Genomic DNA, 20,362 nt, shown 5'->3' with positions numbered 1-20,362 from the left:
AAGTGAGTACACCCCACAGTGAACATGTCCAAATTGTGCCCAAAGTGTCAATATTTTGTGTGACCACCATTATTATCCAGCACTGCCTTAACCCTCCTGGGCATGGAATTCACCAGAGCTGCACAGGTTGCTACTGGAATCCTCTTCCACTCCTCCATGATGACATCACGGAGCTGGTGGATGTTAGACACCTTGAACTCCTCCACCTTCCACTTGAGGATGCGCCACAGGTGCTCAATTGGGTTTAGTCCATCACCTTTACATTCAGCTTCCTCAGCAAGGCAGTTGTCATCTTGGAGGTTGTGTTTGGGGTCGTTATCCTGTTGGAAAACTGCCATGAGGCCCAGTTTTCGAAGGGAGGGGATCATGCTCTGTTTCAGAATGTCACAGTACATGTTGGAATTCATGTTTCCCTCAATGAACTGCAGCTCCCCAGTGCCAGCAACACTCATGCAGCCCAAAACCATGATGCTACCACCACCATGCTTGACTGTAGGCAAGATACAGTTGTCTTGGTACTTCTCACCAGGACGCCGCCACACATGCTGGACACCATCTGAGCCAAACAAGTTTATCTTGGTCTCGTCAGACCACAGGGCATTCCAGTAATCCATGTTCTTGGACTGCTTGTCTTCAGCAAACTGTTTGCGGGCTTTCTTGTGCGTCAGCTTCCTTCTGGGATGACGACCATGCAGACCGAGTTGATGCAGTGTGCGGCGTATGGTCTGAGCACTGACAGGCTGACCTTCCACGTCTTCAAACTCTGCAGCAATGCTGGCAGCACTCATGTGTCTATTTTTTAAAGCCAACCTCTGGATATGACGCCGAACACGTGGACTCAACTTCTTTGGTCGACCCTGGCGAAGCCTGTTCCGAGTGGAACCTGTCCTGGAAAACCGCTGTATGACCTTGGCCACCATGCTGTAGCTCAGTTTCAGGGTGTTAGCAATCTTCTTATAGCCCAGGCCATCTTTGTGGAGAGCAACAATTCTATTTTTCACATCCTCAGAGAGTTCTTTGCCATGAGGTGCCATGTTGAATATCCAGTGGCAAGTATGACAGAATTGTACCCAAAACACCAAATTTAACAGCCCTGCTCCCCATTTACACCTGGGACCTTGACACATGACACCAGGGAAGGACAACGACACATTTGGGCACAATTTGGACATGTTCACTGTGGGGTGTACTCACTTATGTTGCCAGCTATTTAGACATTAATGGCTGTGTGTTGAGTTATTTTCAGAAGACAGTAAATCTACACTGCTATACAAGTTGTACACTGACTACTCTAAGTTATATCCAAGTTTCACGTCTATAGTGTTGTCCCATGAAAAGATATAATAAAATATTTGCAGAAATGTGAGGGGTGTACTCACTTTTGTGATACACTGTATATATATATATATATATATATATATATATATATATATATATATATATATATATAAAAATATATCTTATCTAAATATCTTATCTATATATATAAAAACTGTATACACACATATATATGTATATCAATTTAGTCCTGATTGCTATTTTGGTTAAAGGTGCGAATAGCTTGTGGGGAAGAAGCTCCTTCTCATCCTCTCTGTTTTGGCTTTCAAGGCGCGAAAACGCTTGCCAGACCGTAAAAGAGAAAATAGTCCATTATTGGGATGACTTGAGTCCTTTACTATCTTCCTGACCCTTGACCAGCCCGTTTCCTATATATGGACTATATACAGTATATACCACAGCTGGTGACCTTTCTCTTTTATGTACCCAATATAAATATGGCTGGTTTGACTAAACCCATTAAAAGTACATTAAACAGTGGACTTTATCCATCCATCTGTCTATCCACTCGTCCTTGTAGCTATCTGTTAATGGATGGATGAAATTAAATAATTGACATAATGGTTTAATTTTATATTTCTACTTATTCATTAATCTATCTGTTTTTGCATTTGTTTATCTGTCTTTGGCTGTCTGTCCACTGACCTAATTAACTACATTTCTGTAATAAACTGACTGTCAACCTTCTTGTTTTAACTGCTGATTTTATTTATTAAACTAATGGCCATTTCTTCCTGTTCATCCACCTACTTTAAGTTTTGTATACCCCCCTCTTTCAAGCTAGTCTGTCTATTTACTAGTTTACATGTCTGTCAGTTCACATACTTGTCAAGTCAAACCAAGTGAAGACTGTACATGCAGCCACCCACCCATCAACCCCCACCCCCCATCAAGCCATCCCTCCCTCCCTCCATCCATCTGTCTATCTATATACCCACCTTCGTCTAATTCTTCATTTAATTAATGTAGACTTCCTAATCATCTTCAAATAGTCTGTGTTTAAATTCAGGCTGATTGAAGATCAAAACCATTCACACACACCACACTTCACAAACACACACACACACACACACCGGTGTGAACAAACGGCCAGTGTTTGTGTATTTGGCAGTGTGTCATGTGTAGCTGTGTGCCGATTGGACAAGGAGGTGTGAGAGGACCCCCAGTCACAGCTGGATCATACACACACATCCATCCATCCATACACATACACACACACACACACACAGAAGTGTGTTTAAGTAAATCAGGTAATTACTGTGAGTTTAATTAGCACTGTGGAGCCAGATCATGTGTATTCTTTACATCCTTAAACCATTACGAGTGTTTATTGTGGAGGAAAACATACTGTTGCTACTCTGGAGTCAAACAGGAAGTCTATAGCAGTGTCTCAAATCAAACATGACTTAATACTTAAAGTATTTACTATTTTACCTACTAATCTAAAGTAAAGATTAGGGTAAATACAGAACACAGTAGCAGCTACTTCAGGATACAAAAACCTCACCATGTAATTCAAACGGCTTCAGTTCAAACTCTTATACAGTGGAAGGGTACAGGGTTAAATTCTCTCAGTAAATGTTTATGCAAAATGTTTTTGGAACACAACAGTTTCATGAATTTCCAGATAAAACATATTTCTATACTTAAACCCAAAAGTTGTAAGTGGCATTTTGGGCAGCTCTGAGAATTTAAGTATTTTTGCAACTTTTCCATTTAGTGTCTAAATGATTGGAACACTTATAAACACATCTTTGTAAAATGGAAAAAAACATTAAGCACTACATAGAACAGTGGTCTCTGCCAAGGTTGAGAAGAAAACCTTCATTATGCACATTATGCTAAGAGAAAATACATCTGGGCTGTCAGATGTGATCCGAAAACCAACAAAAAAGATGTCTGGCATGAACTGTAAGCTAGTGGTACTTTAGTGACGCCATTCAATGTGAAGTGTTCTATAAACCTTCAAGAACACATTCGTTACAGCAGCTTGATGGTAAATGTGACTAATGTCTTTATAGCATAGGGTGGCAATTTGGGCTTTCTTGTGAACATAGTTACTGTCCCATGTACTTTGTGAAAGCTGTAGTCAAACTATCTGCATTTTGTGTTAATAAATGCTTTTGTTTTTTTAAACAATAATCTGCACCTTTTGTACATTTTCTTATATTTGCACAGTTGTTCACTTTATAATTTATATTTTACAGCTGTTACTTGCAATCTATACCAGCCTTACGATGTAAATCGAAATAACACCTCCATATGTACCCTCAGGTCCTGTTGTTATAGTGTTGTTGTGATTAAACAGATACTTGTTTGTATAATGTGAATCTCTGTAGTGTGTACTATTACTTTTGACTTTTGATTCATGCAACTTGCTACTGAGGCCTTAATTTCTTTCTGGATTGATGAAGTATCTATCTTTTAAATATAAAAAATCCTTGATCAGTGATATGCAAATGCACACATTTCCCTTTAAAAAAAGAAGCTAATTTTAATTGCTATTTTTAAAATCCTGCTTCATTTGTTTGTAACATAAAGTCACATATTGCAGATGTAAACCATAAATCACTTTTTTATTTTCCCAAGTAAAACAGGTCAGACTCTCAGCAGCAGAATGTTCATCATTTGGTTCCATCATTAATGTTTATAACCCCCCATTAAAGTCTTTGTTCCTCTCAGTGTGAAACGAGCATGCAAATGTCCACCACATACAGATTAATTACTTAGATTGGGGAAGTTGTAAAAACATGAATAAATACGTTCTCATAAACATTTAAACTATGTTTAGTGTAGGCGCAAATTACAAATTCAACTAAAAGCTAATAATTAAATTTACTGGAATATACAGTATATGGTGTTTTGCTATTTTTAATAATGCAAAATTAAAGGAAGGTTTTTGACAATCAGCAGCTCTAAATGCTGTTAGGAAACAAATATTTCTAGGATATGGTTGAAGTATCTACACGTCCAGGAGTTATTTAAGATCATTAAGCTGATTCATGTGCCCAGACTCAAGTTAAATCCCAATTCTTTGTAGTCTGAGGATAATATAATGATCCAGACTAACTGCTAACTATCCCCCCATGCATTTATGTAAATAAAGTAAAAATATTGATCATAAACTGGCCTGGAAACCGAGCAGGAAAGTTGCTTTGTCTTCACGCTGAACCAGGCCTCGATAACAGCCTGGGATTTTCCTGAGACTGAACACCGTCAGCCTGGATTTAGCTATCTGCTGCCCCCAGCTGGATGAACCGCACAAAAAGAAACCCGACCTGCACCAACCTTTAGCACAATAGCATCTAATTCTAGGGTTGTTTTTTTAAATGTTTGTTTGTTTTTGGTTTTATTAAAAAGTAGTTCTCGACTTAATTGTATGTATTTAAATGTATTTAATCATTATCATTGAAAATCTTTTTACAGTTTTAAAAGGTAATTTTAATACGTATTTGTTAGCATTGTGGCAGAGTGCTGCCAGGGTCCCGAAGACCTTAATTAATTTATTAATTTATTAATTTATTAATTTATTAATTTATTTATTTATTTATTTATTTATTTATTTATTTATTTATTTACTGCTTACACAAGATTCATCAGTTCACAAGTTTAATATCAAGCACAGTCATGGACAATTTTGTATCTCCAGTTCACCTCACTTGCACGTCTTTGGACTGTGGGAGGAAACCCAGAGGAAACCCACGCAGACACGGGGAGAACATGTAAACTCCACACAGAAAGGACCCAGACCCAGACCCAGACATTATCAGATTTACATACTGTATAAAATCATAAACTGAATTATATAACCCGGCTTGCTTATTACAGGTGAGAAATGATTAGTGAATAATGTTGGTGAAACAGGTGACGGTAAAGTCAGGTCAAAAGGTGGCGCTAGAGAGCCATGCTATTACGATCACACTCCACATTGTAGCAGTCACGCTGGTAGCTCCTGAGTGGGTGAAGGTTGTATCATGTACGTATGTGAGGATGGACAACACACCCTGGTATGCTTCTTCACAGGTAGGCTGGATCTGCTCTTCAGGAAGCACAAAGCCGTGCTGACCTTTATCCCGCAGCTCAAACGTGAAGGAGAACGGGATCCCAATGAGACGCGCAAAGTCACGCGATGAGCCCGAGTTAGGGTCTGGAAAAGGGAAATTCAATCAGAATTAAATAGAATTTTTTTTTTATCTACATTGCCTACATTTTATTTTATGCACATTTTATTATGCACTAAACAGACTAAAGTTGCTCTGGATTCTCTGAATCTTTTCACACTATTATGTACAGTAGAGGTACATACCTGTGTATTCTGTGTATATATGAAAAACATGGTATTACCTTTTTACTTTTGGCTCAAAGTATTACAGCCCACACACACTTTAATGAGGAAAAGTTGTAGAACTCACACAGGACGTTGGGTGGCGACCCCACTCTGTATTCCATCCCATGAACTTTTTTGATGGCCTTCGATGCTGCCAAACCCACTTCCATCTACACACACACACACACACACACACACAGTATAAAGTTTAAAGAAAATAAAACACCCTGTGCCTGATCAGAGTTTGATTCTGTATTTATACTCACACAGACGCTTTTTATCTGACCACTGGCCTGCGAGAACCATTCTGCTCACTGACCAACTAACTGATTTCCCAAAACGACCAGAGTCTTAGAGACTGGAAGGAACTGCCATTTTCTGACAAATTCAGTCTGGAGCTACAAATATTTCCTGCCACCGGCACTTGGATTGGCTAGTAGTTCTTAATTAGCTTGACAACTGGATAGTAAAAAAGCCAGATGGAAAAAATTTCGCAAACCAGAAGTATAGAATACATTTACAGAATTTGAACTCACAACCTTCTTTTTGAGGCTAACACACTGACAATACAGTCTACATAGAGCTACAAGTCGGCTAGTGAATACCTAAGTGAATGAACGTGAAGGTGTGGTCTGTTAAAGTCTCTGACTGTACAGTCCTGTTTAACTTTATCATTAAGGTTCCTCATGCTAACATGCAGATCATGCGTCTGTGCATCGTCTCACCAGTTCATCGTAATTGGGCGCCGATATGTTGGGGTGTCCGTAAGGCACCAGGATCAGCTGGCCATAAGAGTGGATGGTGAGGTAGCAGAGCATTTGGTCTCGGTTTGTGCTGAGGAAGTCCGTCACCGCTTGTGCTTCGGGCTCAGACAGAGGCGTTTGTCCGTTATAGATCTCAGAACAGCAGTTTCTGGAAATGCCGACCACTGTGCAGGAAAGAGCAAAATAAGACGTTGAGGATGTACAGCCGAGTGTCCAGACTGACTGGTGCATTAGTCTCAGTGTTTACATACAGCAGCTATATTATTATCACTGGGGGGAATTGGCCCTGCAATGGATTGGCGTCCTGTCTGGAATGTGCTACTGCAATGCATCCAGTGATTTCAATGAAACTGGACCCACAGTGACCTTGTCCAGGATGAAGCAGTGGTGAAACATGAACAAATTAATGAACTATTATTATTATTATTATTAGCATTCAGGTGGTGCAGCAGTTTATTAGGCGGTCCCACCACTGCTGAGATCTGGGTTCGAATCCCAACAGTGCTGTCAGCCAGCCGTGCGTCTACACTCATGTGATTGGACATTTTTGTGGGTGGGGGTCACGGTTGGCCGAAGCCTTATAATGGATTGGCACCATGTCCAGGGTATTCCTGCCTTGCTCTAAGTGTTTCCTAGTGGAACCGGACTCACTGCAGCCCTGAACAAGATAAAGCGGTTGATGGAAATAAAATGAAAACAAAAAAAGACAAATTATTATTTTTCTTATTTAGATATTTAATAAGACAGACGGCTAGTGCATATAAATAAAGATTTAATCATTTTTAAGACTTTAAGCTGTGACTTACTTCCCCAGTTAGCGTAGAAGTTCCGGTTCAGATCAGTCCCGTTACACGTACAGTTACCTGAGCCCGGTGATCTGCTCTTCCTCCATAATCTGGTCTGATTATACACATCAGTACAGTAGAGTTTTAATCATTTAATAATGTGAGTTTATTGTGGGGTTTTAAAAATCAGCAGTTTTGATGATTTATTTGGTGCTGCAGGGAGTTCTGTCATGCTCTGCGACTTTGGCAACACCTTCTCTGTGCCCATATAAATAGGGGTGGCTTAAATCCACCCACTACAAAGTACACGAAACAGTGGTCTCATGCCAAGGTGGAAAGACAAACCCCACATTTAGACGGGTGGTTAGATGTAATCCAAGAACCACCAGAAACAAGTCGGCCATGAATGAGAAGATACTGGTGTAGTTTTGATCCAGTGAATCTTGAGAAATACCAGCAAGCGCTATCAGCCGGACAGACATGGTTGGCTAATGTGTACCAGGTTTGAGTGCTAAAGAAAATCTTTACAAATGCTGTCATTGCGCCCTCATCTGGCTGGTCGAGGTATTGTGCAGAGATGGTAAATATTTGAGAGCAGTGCGTGACTCTGATTTCATTGTAAACTTGCCTAGTGCAGGTGAAAAGAAGCGGTTGGCTGCCACACAGGTGTCAAAGTGCGTTTGACCCTCCTTGGACAGAGCGGGGTCTGCAGCACTGTAGGAGAGATACAACTGGGAAATTGAAACCCAAATGTATTTTTTGCTGGTGTTCCGATCGTTTAGCTTATCATTTTATACACTATAAGATGGTATAAATGATATACCTGTACAGGCTGGTTAATATAACCGAATTATCTGATCATATCTATGAACAGTTTTAACATTTCTATCATGAACGTGACTCTACAGACACGTTATTGGACCCACCGTGTTATCCTTCCACGAGTAAACATATCCGTCCATGTTCAGGACCGGCGTGAGGTGGAAGACCAGGTTTTTAAGCATCTCACCCACTTTTGGGTCCGTTTTGTAGGAACCCAGGATCTGTAAGCAGTGACATTAATAATGACAAATCAGATTAAGACTTTATACATGTAGAGCAATTGGTTAGCTAACACTATATGTAGGCTTTACATGGTTTACTGGGCTGCATCTTTTTCACCTGAAATACTGTACATGGTAGCTGTGATTTGACATACTGCACAGTGTTATAACTTATACATACAGTAAAATTATGTGAAATTAACATTCCAAACACCAAACTGTATAACTAAAGTGATTCACTGATAAATGATTCCACATTAGCATGAACACTGTCAGTATAGTGTTCCAAGAACATGCTTATATCAGAGATCACTGCTTACTTCTGTTCACATGCTTAAGTGGTCTGATAGTGGTGCTATCGGCCAGCTGGGTGTCTACACAGACATGATTGGCGATGTCTCTGGGGAGGGGTGTGTTCGTGCCTCGCTCCCAGTGATTCCGGATGGAATCGGACTCACCGCAGCCCTGCCCAGGATAAAGCACTTGGTGAAGATCAGGTTAAGTTGTGTGTTTACCTCCTTGACAAAGTGCTGACAGAAGGCCGGAGCGATCCACTCCCGAGCATGAATTCCACAATCCATCCAGATGATCTTCTTCTGCTCGGTGCTGCCCAGGCTGATCTGGTGCAGGAGAACACAGTGATTTAGGGTTCTGTTTACCACATCATACCATGAACGCTTTAGTGCTGGAGGTTGTCAGGTAAAATACCTTTAATAGCTTAATGTTCCTCTTCTCGTACGTCGTGCCTAAGATCATGCTGGAGACAATGCCCGGGTGATCATTCTCCGTCTGCTCCATCCACGTCGAGATCTGCAGAGGAATCAACAAATCAACAAAGAAATACAAACACATGAACAAAACAGCAAAAACAATTAAGCTGAGCACCAAAATCTCACTGTACCATGTAGGGTGTGGGTGGGTCAGACAGTCAGTCTGTTTGTTAATCAACTGATCAGTGAATAAACGTGTCATTTATATTCATAATTAAATAAATAAGCAAATGTGTTATGATCATTAACGAGATAGTTATAGACAGACAGTAAATTAATAAATTAATTATTTAGTTAGCCTGTTTGGAAAACCTCTAAAACGTGTCGAATGCTTTTTGGCCGCTAGTTGGTGCTGTTGATCGTTTTAACGAAATCTGGGACCTGTTTAACCTGTGTTTGAATGAATGAATGAATGAATGAATGAACCTCATCCATGTTGTGGTACTTGGTGTAGTCATAAGCTCGCTGATCCATTCCTTCCACCACCCTGAAATACAGGTATCATTTATCATCAGCTCCCAGCATTAATGTTCTATTAGAGAGCTCAAGAGAGGCTTTATGGTCATTTCAGCTTTATATATCGAAACATATAGAAATGAAACAGTGTTCCTCCAGGACCAGGACCAGGACCAGGACCAGGACCAGGACCATCGTGCAGCATAGAGCAAAAAGTGCAAAACAATACAATATACACAGTGCAGATAAACAACAGTACAATAAATACTGCTAAGAAAAGTAATTGAGGATTTATAAAACAGCAGAGATTTAAAAGAGTAAGATGCAAAACATGTAATATTGTGCAAAAATATTAGTGCTTCTACAGTAACACCAGAGTAACTTACAGTGGCTAAGTGGGTAGCACTGTCACCTCACAGCAAGAAGGTCCTGGGTTCGATCCTCAGGTGGGGCGGTCCGGGTCCTTTCTGTGTGGAGTTTGCATGTTCTCCCCGTGTCCGCGTGGGTTTACTCCGGGTGCTCCGGTTTCCTCCCACAGTCCAAAGACATGCAAGTGAGGTGAACTGGAGATACAAAATTGTCCATGACTGTGTTTGATGTAACCTTGTGTGACCTGATGAACCTTGTGTAATGAGTAACTACTGTTCCTGTCATGAATGTAACCAAAGTGTTACTATACACAGTAACTAACACGCTGAATAAATGTGGTTTGTAACCACCCATGATGTCAAAACAGCCTTCCAGACTATATGGACTCCTGAGCATGAGCTTGTTGGACACACCATTCCAAAACCACAAGAGCTAATATGGAGTTCTTCCCCACAAAATGCTAGTGTGTCTCCACCTCAACCTTTTGGCAAATGAGTTTATGATTTCCATTTCAGGGAGTTCTAATCAACGTGTGCTGAGATTGCTTGTAAAAGACTATAGAACAAGGTGGGTGTTTGGGTGGTGGAGCAGTTTAACCCTCTAAACCACCATCGTGGAGCTCAACAGTCACTTTACATTATAGCAGTAATTACTAAAGGTAAATAATATAATTTATTGTTTAATCAATGTTATTATCACCATATTTACCAATAAATCACAGGCTGACCCAAAGAATCGACCACATATTATCATTATTATTACGTCGTAACTATCATCATTTTTGGCATTATTACTCTTAGTACTGTTATTATAGTTATTATTATTTACCTTTCATGGCTTTGCAGAGTTAAAATCAGCAGAAGGATTAAACTGGAGCTGAACATGATCTCGACGTGTTCTCACCCTGACAGAATCTCAGTTTCTGCTCGGCTCTGTTATACAGCGGCTGTAATCAGTACATGGTTCCATCATCTGATAAAAACATCAGTAAAACTGGAGGACTGAAGGTTAATGATGAACTAAACGCTGTTAAAATGATACTTAATTGATTATTTATGAGTCTCTGTTACTCCAAAGATCAGTTTTCATTACACACAGATATTTACAATCCGACTCCATTCAGTATTCTGATAACAACAAACACTACATTAGATAGTGGGTCAGGATGGAACATGTGGGTCAAGTGAGGGTCAAGGGTGGAACAGGTGGGTCAAAGGTGGGTCCAGAGTGGAACAGGTGGGTCAAGGGTGGGTCAAGAGTGGAACAGGTGGGTCAAGGGAGGGTCAAGGGTGGAACAGGTTGGTCAGGGGTGGGTCAAGAGTGGAACAGGTGGGTCAGAGTGGAATAGGTGGGTCAGAAGTAGTACAGGTAAGTCAAGGGTGGAACAGGTGGGCCAGGGTGGTAGGGGTGAGTCAGGGTGGTACAGGTGGGTCAAGAGTAGAACAGATATGGTCAGGGTGGTACAGAGTAGGTCAAGGGTGGAACAGGTGGGTCAAGGGTGGAACAGGTGGGTCAGGTGGTACAGAGTGGGTCAGAGCGGTACAGGTGGATCAGGGTGGTAGAAAGTGGGTCAAGCGTGGATCAAGGGTGGTACAGGTGGGTCTGGGTGGTACACAAGGTATCCAAGAGACATATAAACCCAGCCACTCCTGGGTAGATTCTGATTTTCTTACTTTCATGTGTAAATTAACTGTGATCTGAACTTTTTTGTAGTTCCTGTATGAACCAGCAGGTGGAGATGTTTACTAGTTCCATCTCACCTGTAGCACTAAGAACTCTTCATATAGGAGTACAGATGTCTGATCCACGATCTGGTCCAGCTCCCGATACACATGATCCAGGAACCATATTGTACAGACCTGCATTTAGTAAACATACATCAGAGGCTGCTGGAACACTGGTGTTACTGTCCACAGTCAAACAAGCTTCACACTGTGCAAGAAAGAAGCTTCTTCTGCACCTTTATGTTGGACAACTGGAGACCTTTGCAGTGACACTGGCTCTGTGGGTTTTGCAGCTACATTTGGCCCACAGACCTGCTAGATTAAGGTCCCCCAAGAGTAGTTGAAACCTGGTGGAACCTGGTCTGGTCTGATTCTAACCAGATAAAGCAGATAGAGGACCAGATCTTGATGATCTGAAGATGTAGTGAACTGTATGTGGAGCATTTTGTGGTTCTACTGGTTCTCTGAGGTTGTGTTAAATATTTCCCCCTAATGTCCAATATCCTAATGTTCTCCTGCAACACCTCCATCAACATGTGCTTTTGTTTGACTAGTCTAGCTGGTTGTCCGGCTGGTCACCCTGACCAGAATCCAAAACTACTCCTGAATCATCAAACCAGATCAGCATTAGGAGCCAGAATCAAGCTGACCAGCATCCAAAACCCCTCTCAAATCCAGTAAACCAGACCAGCCTGAGCGTCTGAAGCTGGTGACCAGTTTATTGGCCCAGCTTGGTATTCTAGGAGGAATACGGGCACTGAGACGAGCTTCGTTAATGAGCTTCATTAATGCATGAGTGTGTTTCCATGTTTGGTTCCATGTGCCAGACAATGAGGGTTTGTTTTCTTATGTTGCTCTAAGTAACCAGGAAAGTGTGTGTGTGTGTGTGTGTGTGTGTGTTGGGAGGAACTGCTGGCTTGTCCACAACCAAACTGACCTCTGAGGACCAACCCTGGTGCAGATGGAGATGAGATCCTGTGCTCCCACAGATCTACCAAACAAATCGAAACCTGAAACCTGAAGCATTGATAAGTTTTCACCCCCTGTCGACTTTTAGCAGCTTCTTCAGACTTTCTGGATGGTTTGCACAAGTTCTGCAGGTTCCTCGGGGTCAGGAACACCCTGAACATCGTGGATTCTGTCTCTCCTCGAGTCTCGCCGAGTGTCATGTCAGAGCACAAGCGTCAGTTGGTCTGTAGCCACTGGCACAAACAGGAAGCCACAAGCTCGTGCATGTGAGTGATTTCCTGAAGCGCCGCTCATCCTGGGACGTCTGATTAGATACTGTCCATCAATCCGACTCTGAACCTTCGTGGAGGAGTTTAGTCAACAAGGACCAGAAAATAACCCAATAAAACACGCACAGATCACAACGGTTGCCCAACTAACATGTTAATACAGGTGGCCAAAAGTATGTAGACACCTGAATGCCTCACACACACTTGAGCTGGAGTAAACCAGACGTTCATGCTCACGCTTCACCCTCACCCTGTACATACCGAACATCTTACTCACCGTTATAAACCCGACGCTATTAAAAATCTGACGTTACTCTGACATGTTTAACACAGAACAGTCTGGAATAAATAGTGGATTTTAATCTAAACGACCCGTCAGCGTCTGTAACCAGTCAGCAGCTGTATTAGCATTAAACGCTCGACTCGGTTCAGACCGCCTTGTTGCTGATGCAGTAAAAGTTGCACATTAGCGTGAGGAGTGAAGACGTCAGTGTGACGTGAGTTTGGTGTCGGGGTTTACAGTGTTCTACAGTGGTGCAAGCCATGTAGTTCTATCCAGCCAGACGTCGCCTCCAACATGATTCAACGTCCAGGGAATATCAGCGCAGAAGTTGCTTACAGCACAAAGAGACCCGTCCATTTAATATGTGGCATCACTACAAGGTCATGGCTTTGTGATGGTTGGCTGCACAGATCAGCGTTCTCCAATGCCGTCTGTCTTGTGTTGCCTGTATCAGACTAGCTCCTGAAAATGCCTTCCACATCATGATGTCATCAATCCAGCTTATCCTTGATCTTCCTCGTCTTCAGAGACGTCTTCAGGGGACTTAATGTGGTTCAGAAGCTCCTCTCATCCACTGTGGTCCAGGCCGTCTCATCCACTCGCTCAGTGGTGATCATCTTCTTCTATAAGATTTTCTGCAGATCTTCCTTCAGTGTCCAGGCTTCACAATCATACGTGGCTACTGGTCCAACCAAGGATAACATCAGTCGTAGCTCGGACTCACTCACACATAGAAGCAACCCACAAGGAACCCACAGAGACATGGGAGAAACCCACAGGACATCATACAGACAACGTCCAGAGGTTGCGGATCAAACCCAGGATCCAGGACCTACTTTCTGAGTGGCACCCACACTGCAAGCGGCTCCAGTGCCATCCTTATCAAGTTCATTCATTTATTCATTCACAACCCCTTCGTATCCATCAAAGTCACATAGGTTTGGCACAAGGCAGGGTCACCCTGGTGCAGAGTGGGTGGGTCCTGAGGACCTGGGTTCAATCCTCTTCTCCAGCCTGAAATAACATTTATATTCAGTATTGTGTTGGTGATAAATTCTGCCTTTCTTTAAAGCCAAAATACCTTACAAGTCTCTCTAGGCGTATAGATCCTGTTAGAGAATCCGTGTATCCAGCTCAGGGTCTCTTTGTGTGCATTGTTTTGAAAGTAGGAACCAGAACTGATGTCCTTCTGAACCTAATTCTGGCCCAACGTAATTTTTCTAAGGTCACAAAGTGCCGAGATCTTTCAAAGCCATTGTTTTCTGCTTTGAAAATAAATATCATCCAGAATTCTTTCTTTTCTTTAACACATTGGCCCTCTCTATTCAGGAACAGTCTGATAAGATCTCTGAGGAACCACGGGCAGCTCAGAAAACAATGGACGCTGCTGGAATCCATGCAGCCTGGATGGACTGATTACATTTAGATTACATGGAGAGTGAAAGATCAGAAGTGCCGCCGTCTCCACCGGCGCTCAGAGCAAACACGCCAACAACTGAGATGATATCTTGTTTTTGTTGTGCTGGTTCATTTTCTGAAGCCATGTTCGGGTTCTTTATGCTTTTCATGACTATTGCAGGTGGGTTTTTAAAATAGTGCTTACTCGTGAGGAGATTGTTTGAACAATCAGCTTGATTCGGTACGATGGGTCCCTGAAGGGTCTAAAAGGGTGACCAAGGTTAGAACAGGTATTTGGGTACAGCATGGGTCACGCAAGTTAAAATTAAAAGCCCTCAAAAATTCAGCTCACATTAAAAAAGAATAAATAATACAGAATGTAAAGTTTTTATTGAGATGTTGGTGTTTTTAATAATGTACCTGCTTCACATTTTTAATGCCTGATTGTACCAGACAGACAGACAGACAAACAGACAGATAGATAAACATATAGATAAATAGGTAGACAGACAGACACAAACAACAGATAGATAAATAGACAGACAGACAGACTGCTTCTATAAAGAAATAAAATTAATATTAAGCCGAATAAGTTCAGACGTCCACAACAGTCCCAGTTTCTCATGTGGCCCCTTTAAGAAATGAATCCCCCACCCCTGGTCTGCAGGTTCACTTACTTTTGTTGTTAATTTACTCAGAATGTGTTTGTTTATAATGACGACTTTTAAATAAATAAAGCTGAAAACTATCACCTTCACGATGTATAAACTATCCGCCGAACATCAGCCCGAGCGTTTCACGTCCTGTACTGTACATGAAGGATCGAGGTGATTACCAAACCCCTCCAGGATTCAGTAAACGTCCTGACGTGGGATCTTTTCCCCCATGAGAGGAAGCCAGTGGGATGTGAGAGCTGGATGAGAGAGATTCGGGAAATTTGGTTCAAACGTCTGGAAGCTCTCAGCGGTAAACAGGATGGTTTAGAGAGTCGATTCCATCTCCAGGGATCTCAAACACTCACCAGCAGTTTCTTAATTACAGGTTTCTTCTGCTCTGAATGCACCCGTCACGTGGAGCGAGTAGATGGAACAGTGGTCGCCTGCCAACATCAGGAAGAAGAGCCAAACTGTTACCTTCTGCTGAGGGGCTTTCCAGACATTACAAAGCAGAATGTTTTACCCAAACGCTCTTATTTTAATTTCTAGAAATAAATAAACTGATGGATGGAATTTTTATCTCCTCATGGTTTCCTGAAAGCTGAATCCAGAAGATGAAGCTTCTTTATCTTCACTGCAGCGTGTTTCCGGTGCCGCTCGTATAACAGCTAGTAAACACACATCACATTCACTATACGGCCAAAACAATGTGGACACCTGATGATAAGTTTGTTAGACGTTACATTTCAAGCCGTGGGTCGTCTGTACGAGTGTTTGCAGGTCTGGTAGGTTCTGACGTTGCTGAAGATCTGACCCGCGTTCATCACCACGTCTTTATGGAGCCGCTTTTGTGTACAGCGAGGGTTCCTGATGTGAAGAGAGATAGCAGTGAGTGTGTGTTGATGTGAGGTAAGTGTGTGTCAAGGGCTTTCAGCTTAGACGTACAGGAGTGAGGCTCACGATGAACAGATCCAAACACAGATAGTCAGAGATGGAACCGGCCGACACACGCAGCTACAAGTCACGTCAAATCCAAATCCTTTCATCATTTTTAAATTTTTTACCCTTGAACTGCGCGTGGAAACCATCACGCTGCCTGAATGAATTTAAAAAGACCTGATTCTTCAGTAATTCTATTAGTAACGAAGCTGTTCAGGAACATGCAGAAGGTGGATTATTTCAAACCCGCCCCTGGTGTGTGTGTGACTCCCTGCAATGGTCTCTCATGCTTCCAAACTGCTAATGCACAGGACACACCACGACCCTGACTAGAATTAAGAATTGTCTGTACCTAGACATGACACACACACACACACACACTATCTATCATGATGAAGGAGAGTCATGGGCCAGTGTGTGCACACGATGATTTATGAGGACGAGATAAAGATAAACCCTGCGGTACCACTGACATCATCAGCATGTCTCTTTAATGTGGTGTGTGTGTGTGTGTGTGTGTGTGTGAGAGAGAGAGAGAGTGTGTGTGTGTGTGTGTGTGTGTGTGAGTGTGTGTGTGTGCCTTTGGGGAGACACTGATGGGAAAGGAATTATTGCTAGTAGGATCACTTAGTGCTTCAGGCTGTGTGTGTGTGTGTGTATACATGTGTTTGTGTACATGTTTGTAGTGTGTGTATGTGCATGTATGTAGTGTTTGTTTGTGTGTGTGCATGTATGTAGTGTGTGTTTGTGTGTATGTATACATTTGTTTGTGTACATGTTTGTAGTGTGTTTGTGTGTGTGCATGTATGTAGTGTGTGTTTGTGTGTGTATGTTTGTGTGTATGTATACATTTGTTTGTGTACATGTTTGTAGTGTGTGTTTGTGTGTTTGCATGTGTGTATACATGTGTTTGTATACATGTTTGTAGTGTGTGTATGTTTGCATGTATGTAGTGTGTTTGTGTGGGTATGTATGTAGTGTGTGTTTGTGTATGTGTGCATGTTAATTTGTGTGTGCATGTTAATGTGTGTGTGTGTGCATGTGTGTGTTTTTGTATGCATGTGTTTGTCTGCATGTATGTAGTGTGTTTGTGTATGTGTGCATGTAAGTGTGTGTGCATGTGTGTGTACATGTTTGTCTGCATGTATGTAGTGTGTTTGTGTATGTGTGCATTTAGTTGTGTGTGTGTATGTATGCGAGTGTTTATGTATGTATATATGTATGTGTGTGTGTGTGTGCATGTGTGCATGCAGGTGTGTGTATTCATGTGTTTGTGTGTGTGTGAATGAAAGTGTATGTGTGCACGTGTATATACATGTGTTTATGTGTGTATGTGTGTATGTGTGTGTGTGCATGTACGTATATGTATGTGTGTGTGCATATCTGTAGTGTGTGTTTGTGTATGTTTACATGTGTGTGTATACGTGTTTGTGTGTGTGTATACATGTGTTTGTGTACATGTTTGTAGTGTGTGTATGTGCATGTATGTAGTGTGTGTTTGTGTGTGTGCATGTATGTAGTGTGTGTTTGTGTGTATGTATACATTTGTTTGTGTACATGTTTGTAGTGTGTTTGTGTGTGTGCATGTATGTAGTGTGTGTTTGTGTGTGTATGTTTGTGTGTATGTATACATTTGTTTGTGTACATGTTTGTAGTGTGTGTTTGTGTGTTTGCATGTGTGTATACATGTGTTTGTATACATGTTTGTAGTGTGTGTATGTTTGCATGTATGTAGTGTGTTTGTGTGGGTATGTATGTAGTGTGTGTTTGTGTATGTGTGCATGTTAATTTGTGTGTGCATGTTAATGTGTGTGTGTGTGCATGTGTGTGTTTTTGTATGCATGTGTTTGTCTGCATGTATGTAGTGTGTTTGTGTATGTGTGCATGTAAGTGTGTGTGCATGTGTGTGTACATGTTTGTCTGCATGTATGTAGTGTGTTTGTGTATGTGTGCATTTAGTTGTGTGTGTGTATGTATGCGAGTGTTTATGTATGTATATATGTATGTGTGTGTGTGTGTGCATGTGTGCATGCAGGTGTGTGTATTCATGTGTTTGTGTGTGTGTGAATGAAAGTGTATGTGTGCACGTGTATATACATGTGTTTATGTGTGTATGTGTGTATGTGTGTGTGTGCATGTACGTATATGTATGTGTGTGTGCATATCTGTAGTGTGTGTTTGTGTATGTTTACATGTGTGTGTATACGTGTTTGTGTGTGTGTATGCATGTGTTTGTAGTGTGTGTTTGTGTACATGTATGTAGTGTGTGCAGGTATGTAGTGTGTGTGTGTGTATGCATGTGTTTGTGTACATGTTTGTAGTGTGTATGTGCACATGAATGTAGTGTGTTTGTGTATGTGTGCATTTAAGTGTGTGTGTGCATGTGTTTATGTGTGTGTGCATGTTGACGTGTGTGTGTGTGTGTGTGTGTGTGCATGTATGCAAGTGAGTGCATGCATTTCTGTGCATGTATATTATGTGTGTTTGTGTGTTTGTGTGTGTGTGTGTGTGTGTGTGTGTGTGTGTGTGTGTGTGTGTGTGTGTGTGTGTGTGTGTGTAAACACATTTATGCTTCCATCCTGTATGAATTACGAGGCTCATGATGAGCTACAGCTTTAATAACATGATGAGTTCAGACTGTAAACACATTTAATGTTTCACTTTCTCATCATTCTACATCCGGCCCTCATTTATTCCCTTTTTATTAATATTACCCCAGTTTTAGGATAGATGGCCAAAAGTATGTGGACGCCTGACCATGGACTTGCTAGACAATCCATTCCAAAATCATGGGCTAAAATAATAGAGTCGCCCTAACTTGCAGGACTTTGTTCTGTGGGAAGAAACACACACAGACACGGGGAGAACACCTGGGAATCAAATCCAGGACCTTCTTGATGTGAGGCGACAGTGCTACCCACCGAGCCACCGTACCGCCCGTGGTTACATACTGTTTTTCATAGTTGGATGACGTGACGTTTTGGGACACGACTTCGTGGCTTTGATTCGGTGGATTGAGCAGTTAAAGTCCGTGGTTGGTTCTGTGGTCTGGACTTTTCTCCAGTCTGATGTTCCTCCAGCTTGAACCTGGACGACCGAGTGCGCACACCCACTCACACTCCTGTGAGTGTGAACATGCCGTCAGTATTTGTTCCACCAGCATTTAACCCACCGTCCAAACCCTCAAACCCACTCGTTAACAGAAACAGAAACCAGCTGACTGATCTCATCTACAGATGCTTCACTGAGCAACCAAACCACGTTTACAAGAAACCCCAGTTATTACTGAATCAGGTCCGGTGTGGTTCCAGTAAGAAAACCAGTAATGTCAGCAAAACATACACTGTATGGCCAAAAGTATGTGGACACCTGATCAGGAGCTTGTCTGACATCTCTTTACCTTCTCACAAGACTTTGAAGTGTGTCTGTGTGTGGGAATTTGTGCCTGTTTAGTCAAAAAATTACACTGATTAATCAGTTGGTGTTCCGCTTCATCCCTGAGCTGTTGAGTGAGGCTGTGGTCAAGGCTCTGTGACCCGCAGGACGCTGGATTTTCTTGGTTTTAAAACCGAGCTTTTCTTCATGTCTTTATAGATTTTGCTTTGTGCACAGGGGACAGTCATGCTGCACCAAGAAAGGGCCTTCCCTAAAGTGTTGCTGCACAAATGGAAGCATGTGATTTCCTTTATATGATTGATTTATCACAGCTGTTCGCAACTGTTGTGTCTAAAAGAAATGAATTCAATATTTATAAGGGGTGTCCCAATACTTTTGTCCATACAGTCAATCCTTGTACTGACTTCCAGCAAGCCAAAGACATGAAGCTACCACCATCATATTTTACAGCTGATATAGTGCTTTGGTTTACGCCACACATACGATGTAGTACAGTGGTGACAGTGGTAGCCTAGTAGGTAGAGCATTAGGTTATCAATCAAAAGGTTGAGAGTTCGGATCCCGGCTCTGCCATGCTGTCACTGTTGGGCCCTTGAGCAAGGCCCTTAACTTTCTCTGCTCCAGGGGCGCTCTGACCCCAGCTTCCAAAAAATGAGCTGGGAAATGCAAAAACAAGAATTTCATTGTACTGTACACCTATACACCGATCAGGCATAACATTATGACCACCTCCTTGTTTCTACACTCACTGTCCATTTTATCAGCTCCACTTACCATATAGAAGCACTTTGTAGCTCTACAATTACTGACTGTAGTCCATCTGTTTCTCTGCATGCTTTGTTACCAGGGCCGGCGCTAGGGGGGGGGCTGAGGGGG

General features: G+C 41.9%; 1 protein-coding gene across 1 annotated transcript; it reads right to left on the bottom strand.

The window, feature by feature from the left end:
- Positions 1 to 5,219: 5,219 nt before the first annotated feature.
- cpo (carboxypeptidase O) lies at positions 5,220 to 10,736 on the bottom strand. The gene is made up of 9 exons (XM_063010806.1): positions 10,681 to 10,736; positions 9,454 to 9,514; positions 8,966 to 9,067; positions 8,773 to 8,877; positions 8,141 to 8,257; positions 7,236 to 7,329; positions 6,391 to 6,593; positions 5,751 to 5,835; positions 5,220 to 5,485 (listed from the first exon to the last, which is right to left on the bottom strand). Exons 1-9 carry the CDS (start codon positions 10,734 to 10,736, stop codon positions 5,220 to 5,222), a joined length of 1,089 nt encoding a protein of 362 aa, XP_062866876.1.
- Positions 10,737 to 20,362: the final 9,626 nt, after the last annotated feature.

Source organism: Trichomycterus rosablanca, chromosome 15 (assembly GCF_030014385.1).
Source record: "Trichomycterus rosablanca isolate fTriRos1 chromosome 15, fTriRos1.hap1, whole genome shotgun sequence".
NCBI lineage: Eukaryota > Metazoa > Chordata > Actinopteri > Siluriformes > Trichomycteridae > Trichomycterus > Trichomycterus rosablanca.
This window is presented reverse-complemented; position numbering and strand designations above follow the sequence as displayed.

Bases quoted from the DNA above. Each gene is read 5' to 3' on its own strand.
- cpo (XM_063010806.1), bottom strand. From the start codon at position 10,736: ATGTTCAGCTCCAGTTTAATCCTTCTGCTGATTTTAACTCTGCAAAGC. The intron at 9,068-9,453 runs GTTCATTCATTC...ATTCCTCTGCAG, and splicing joins AGTACCACAACATGGATGAG to ATCTCGACGTGGATGGAGCA. The intron at 6,594-7,235 runs GTAAGTCACAGC...TTTCCTGCACAG, and splicing joins CTTCTACGCTAACTGGGGAA to TGGTCGGCATTTCCAGAAAC.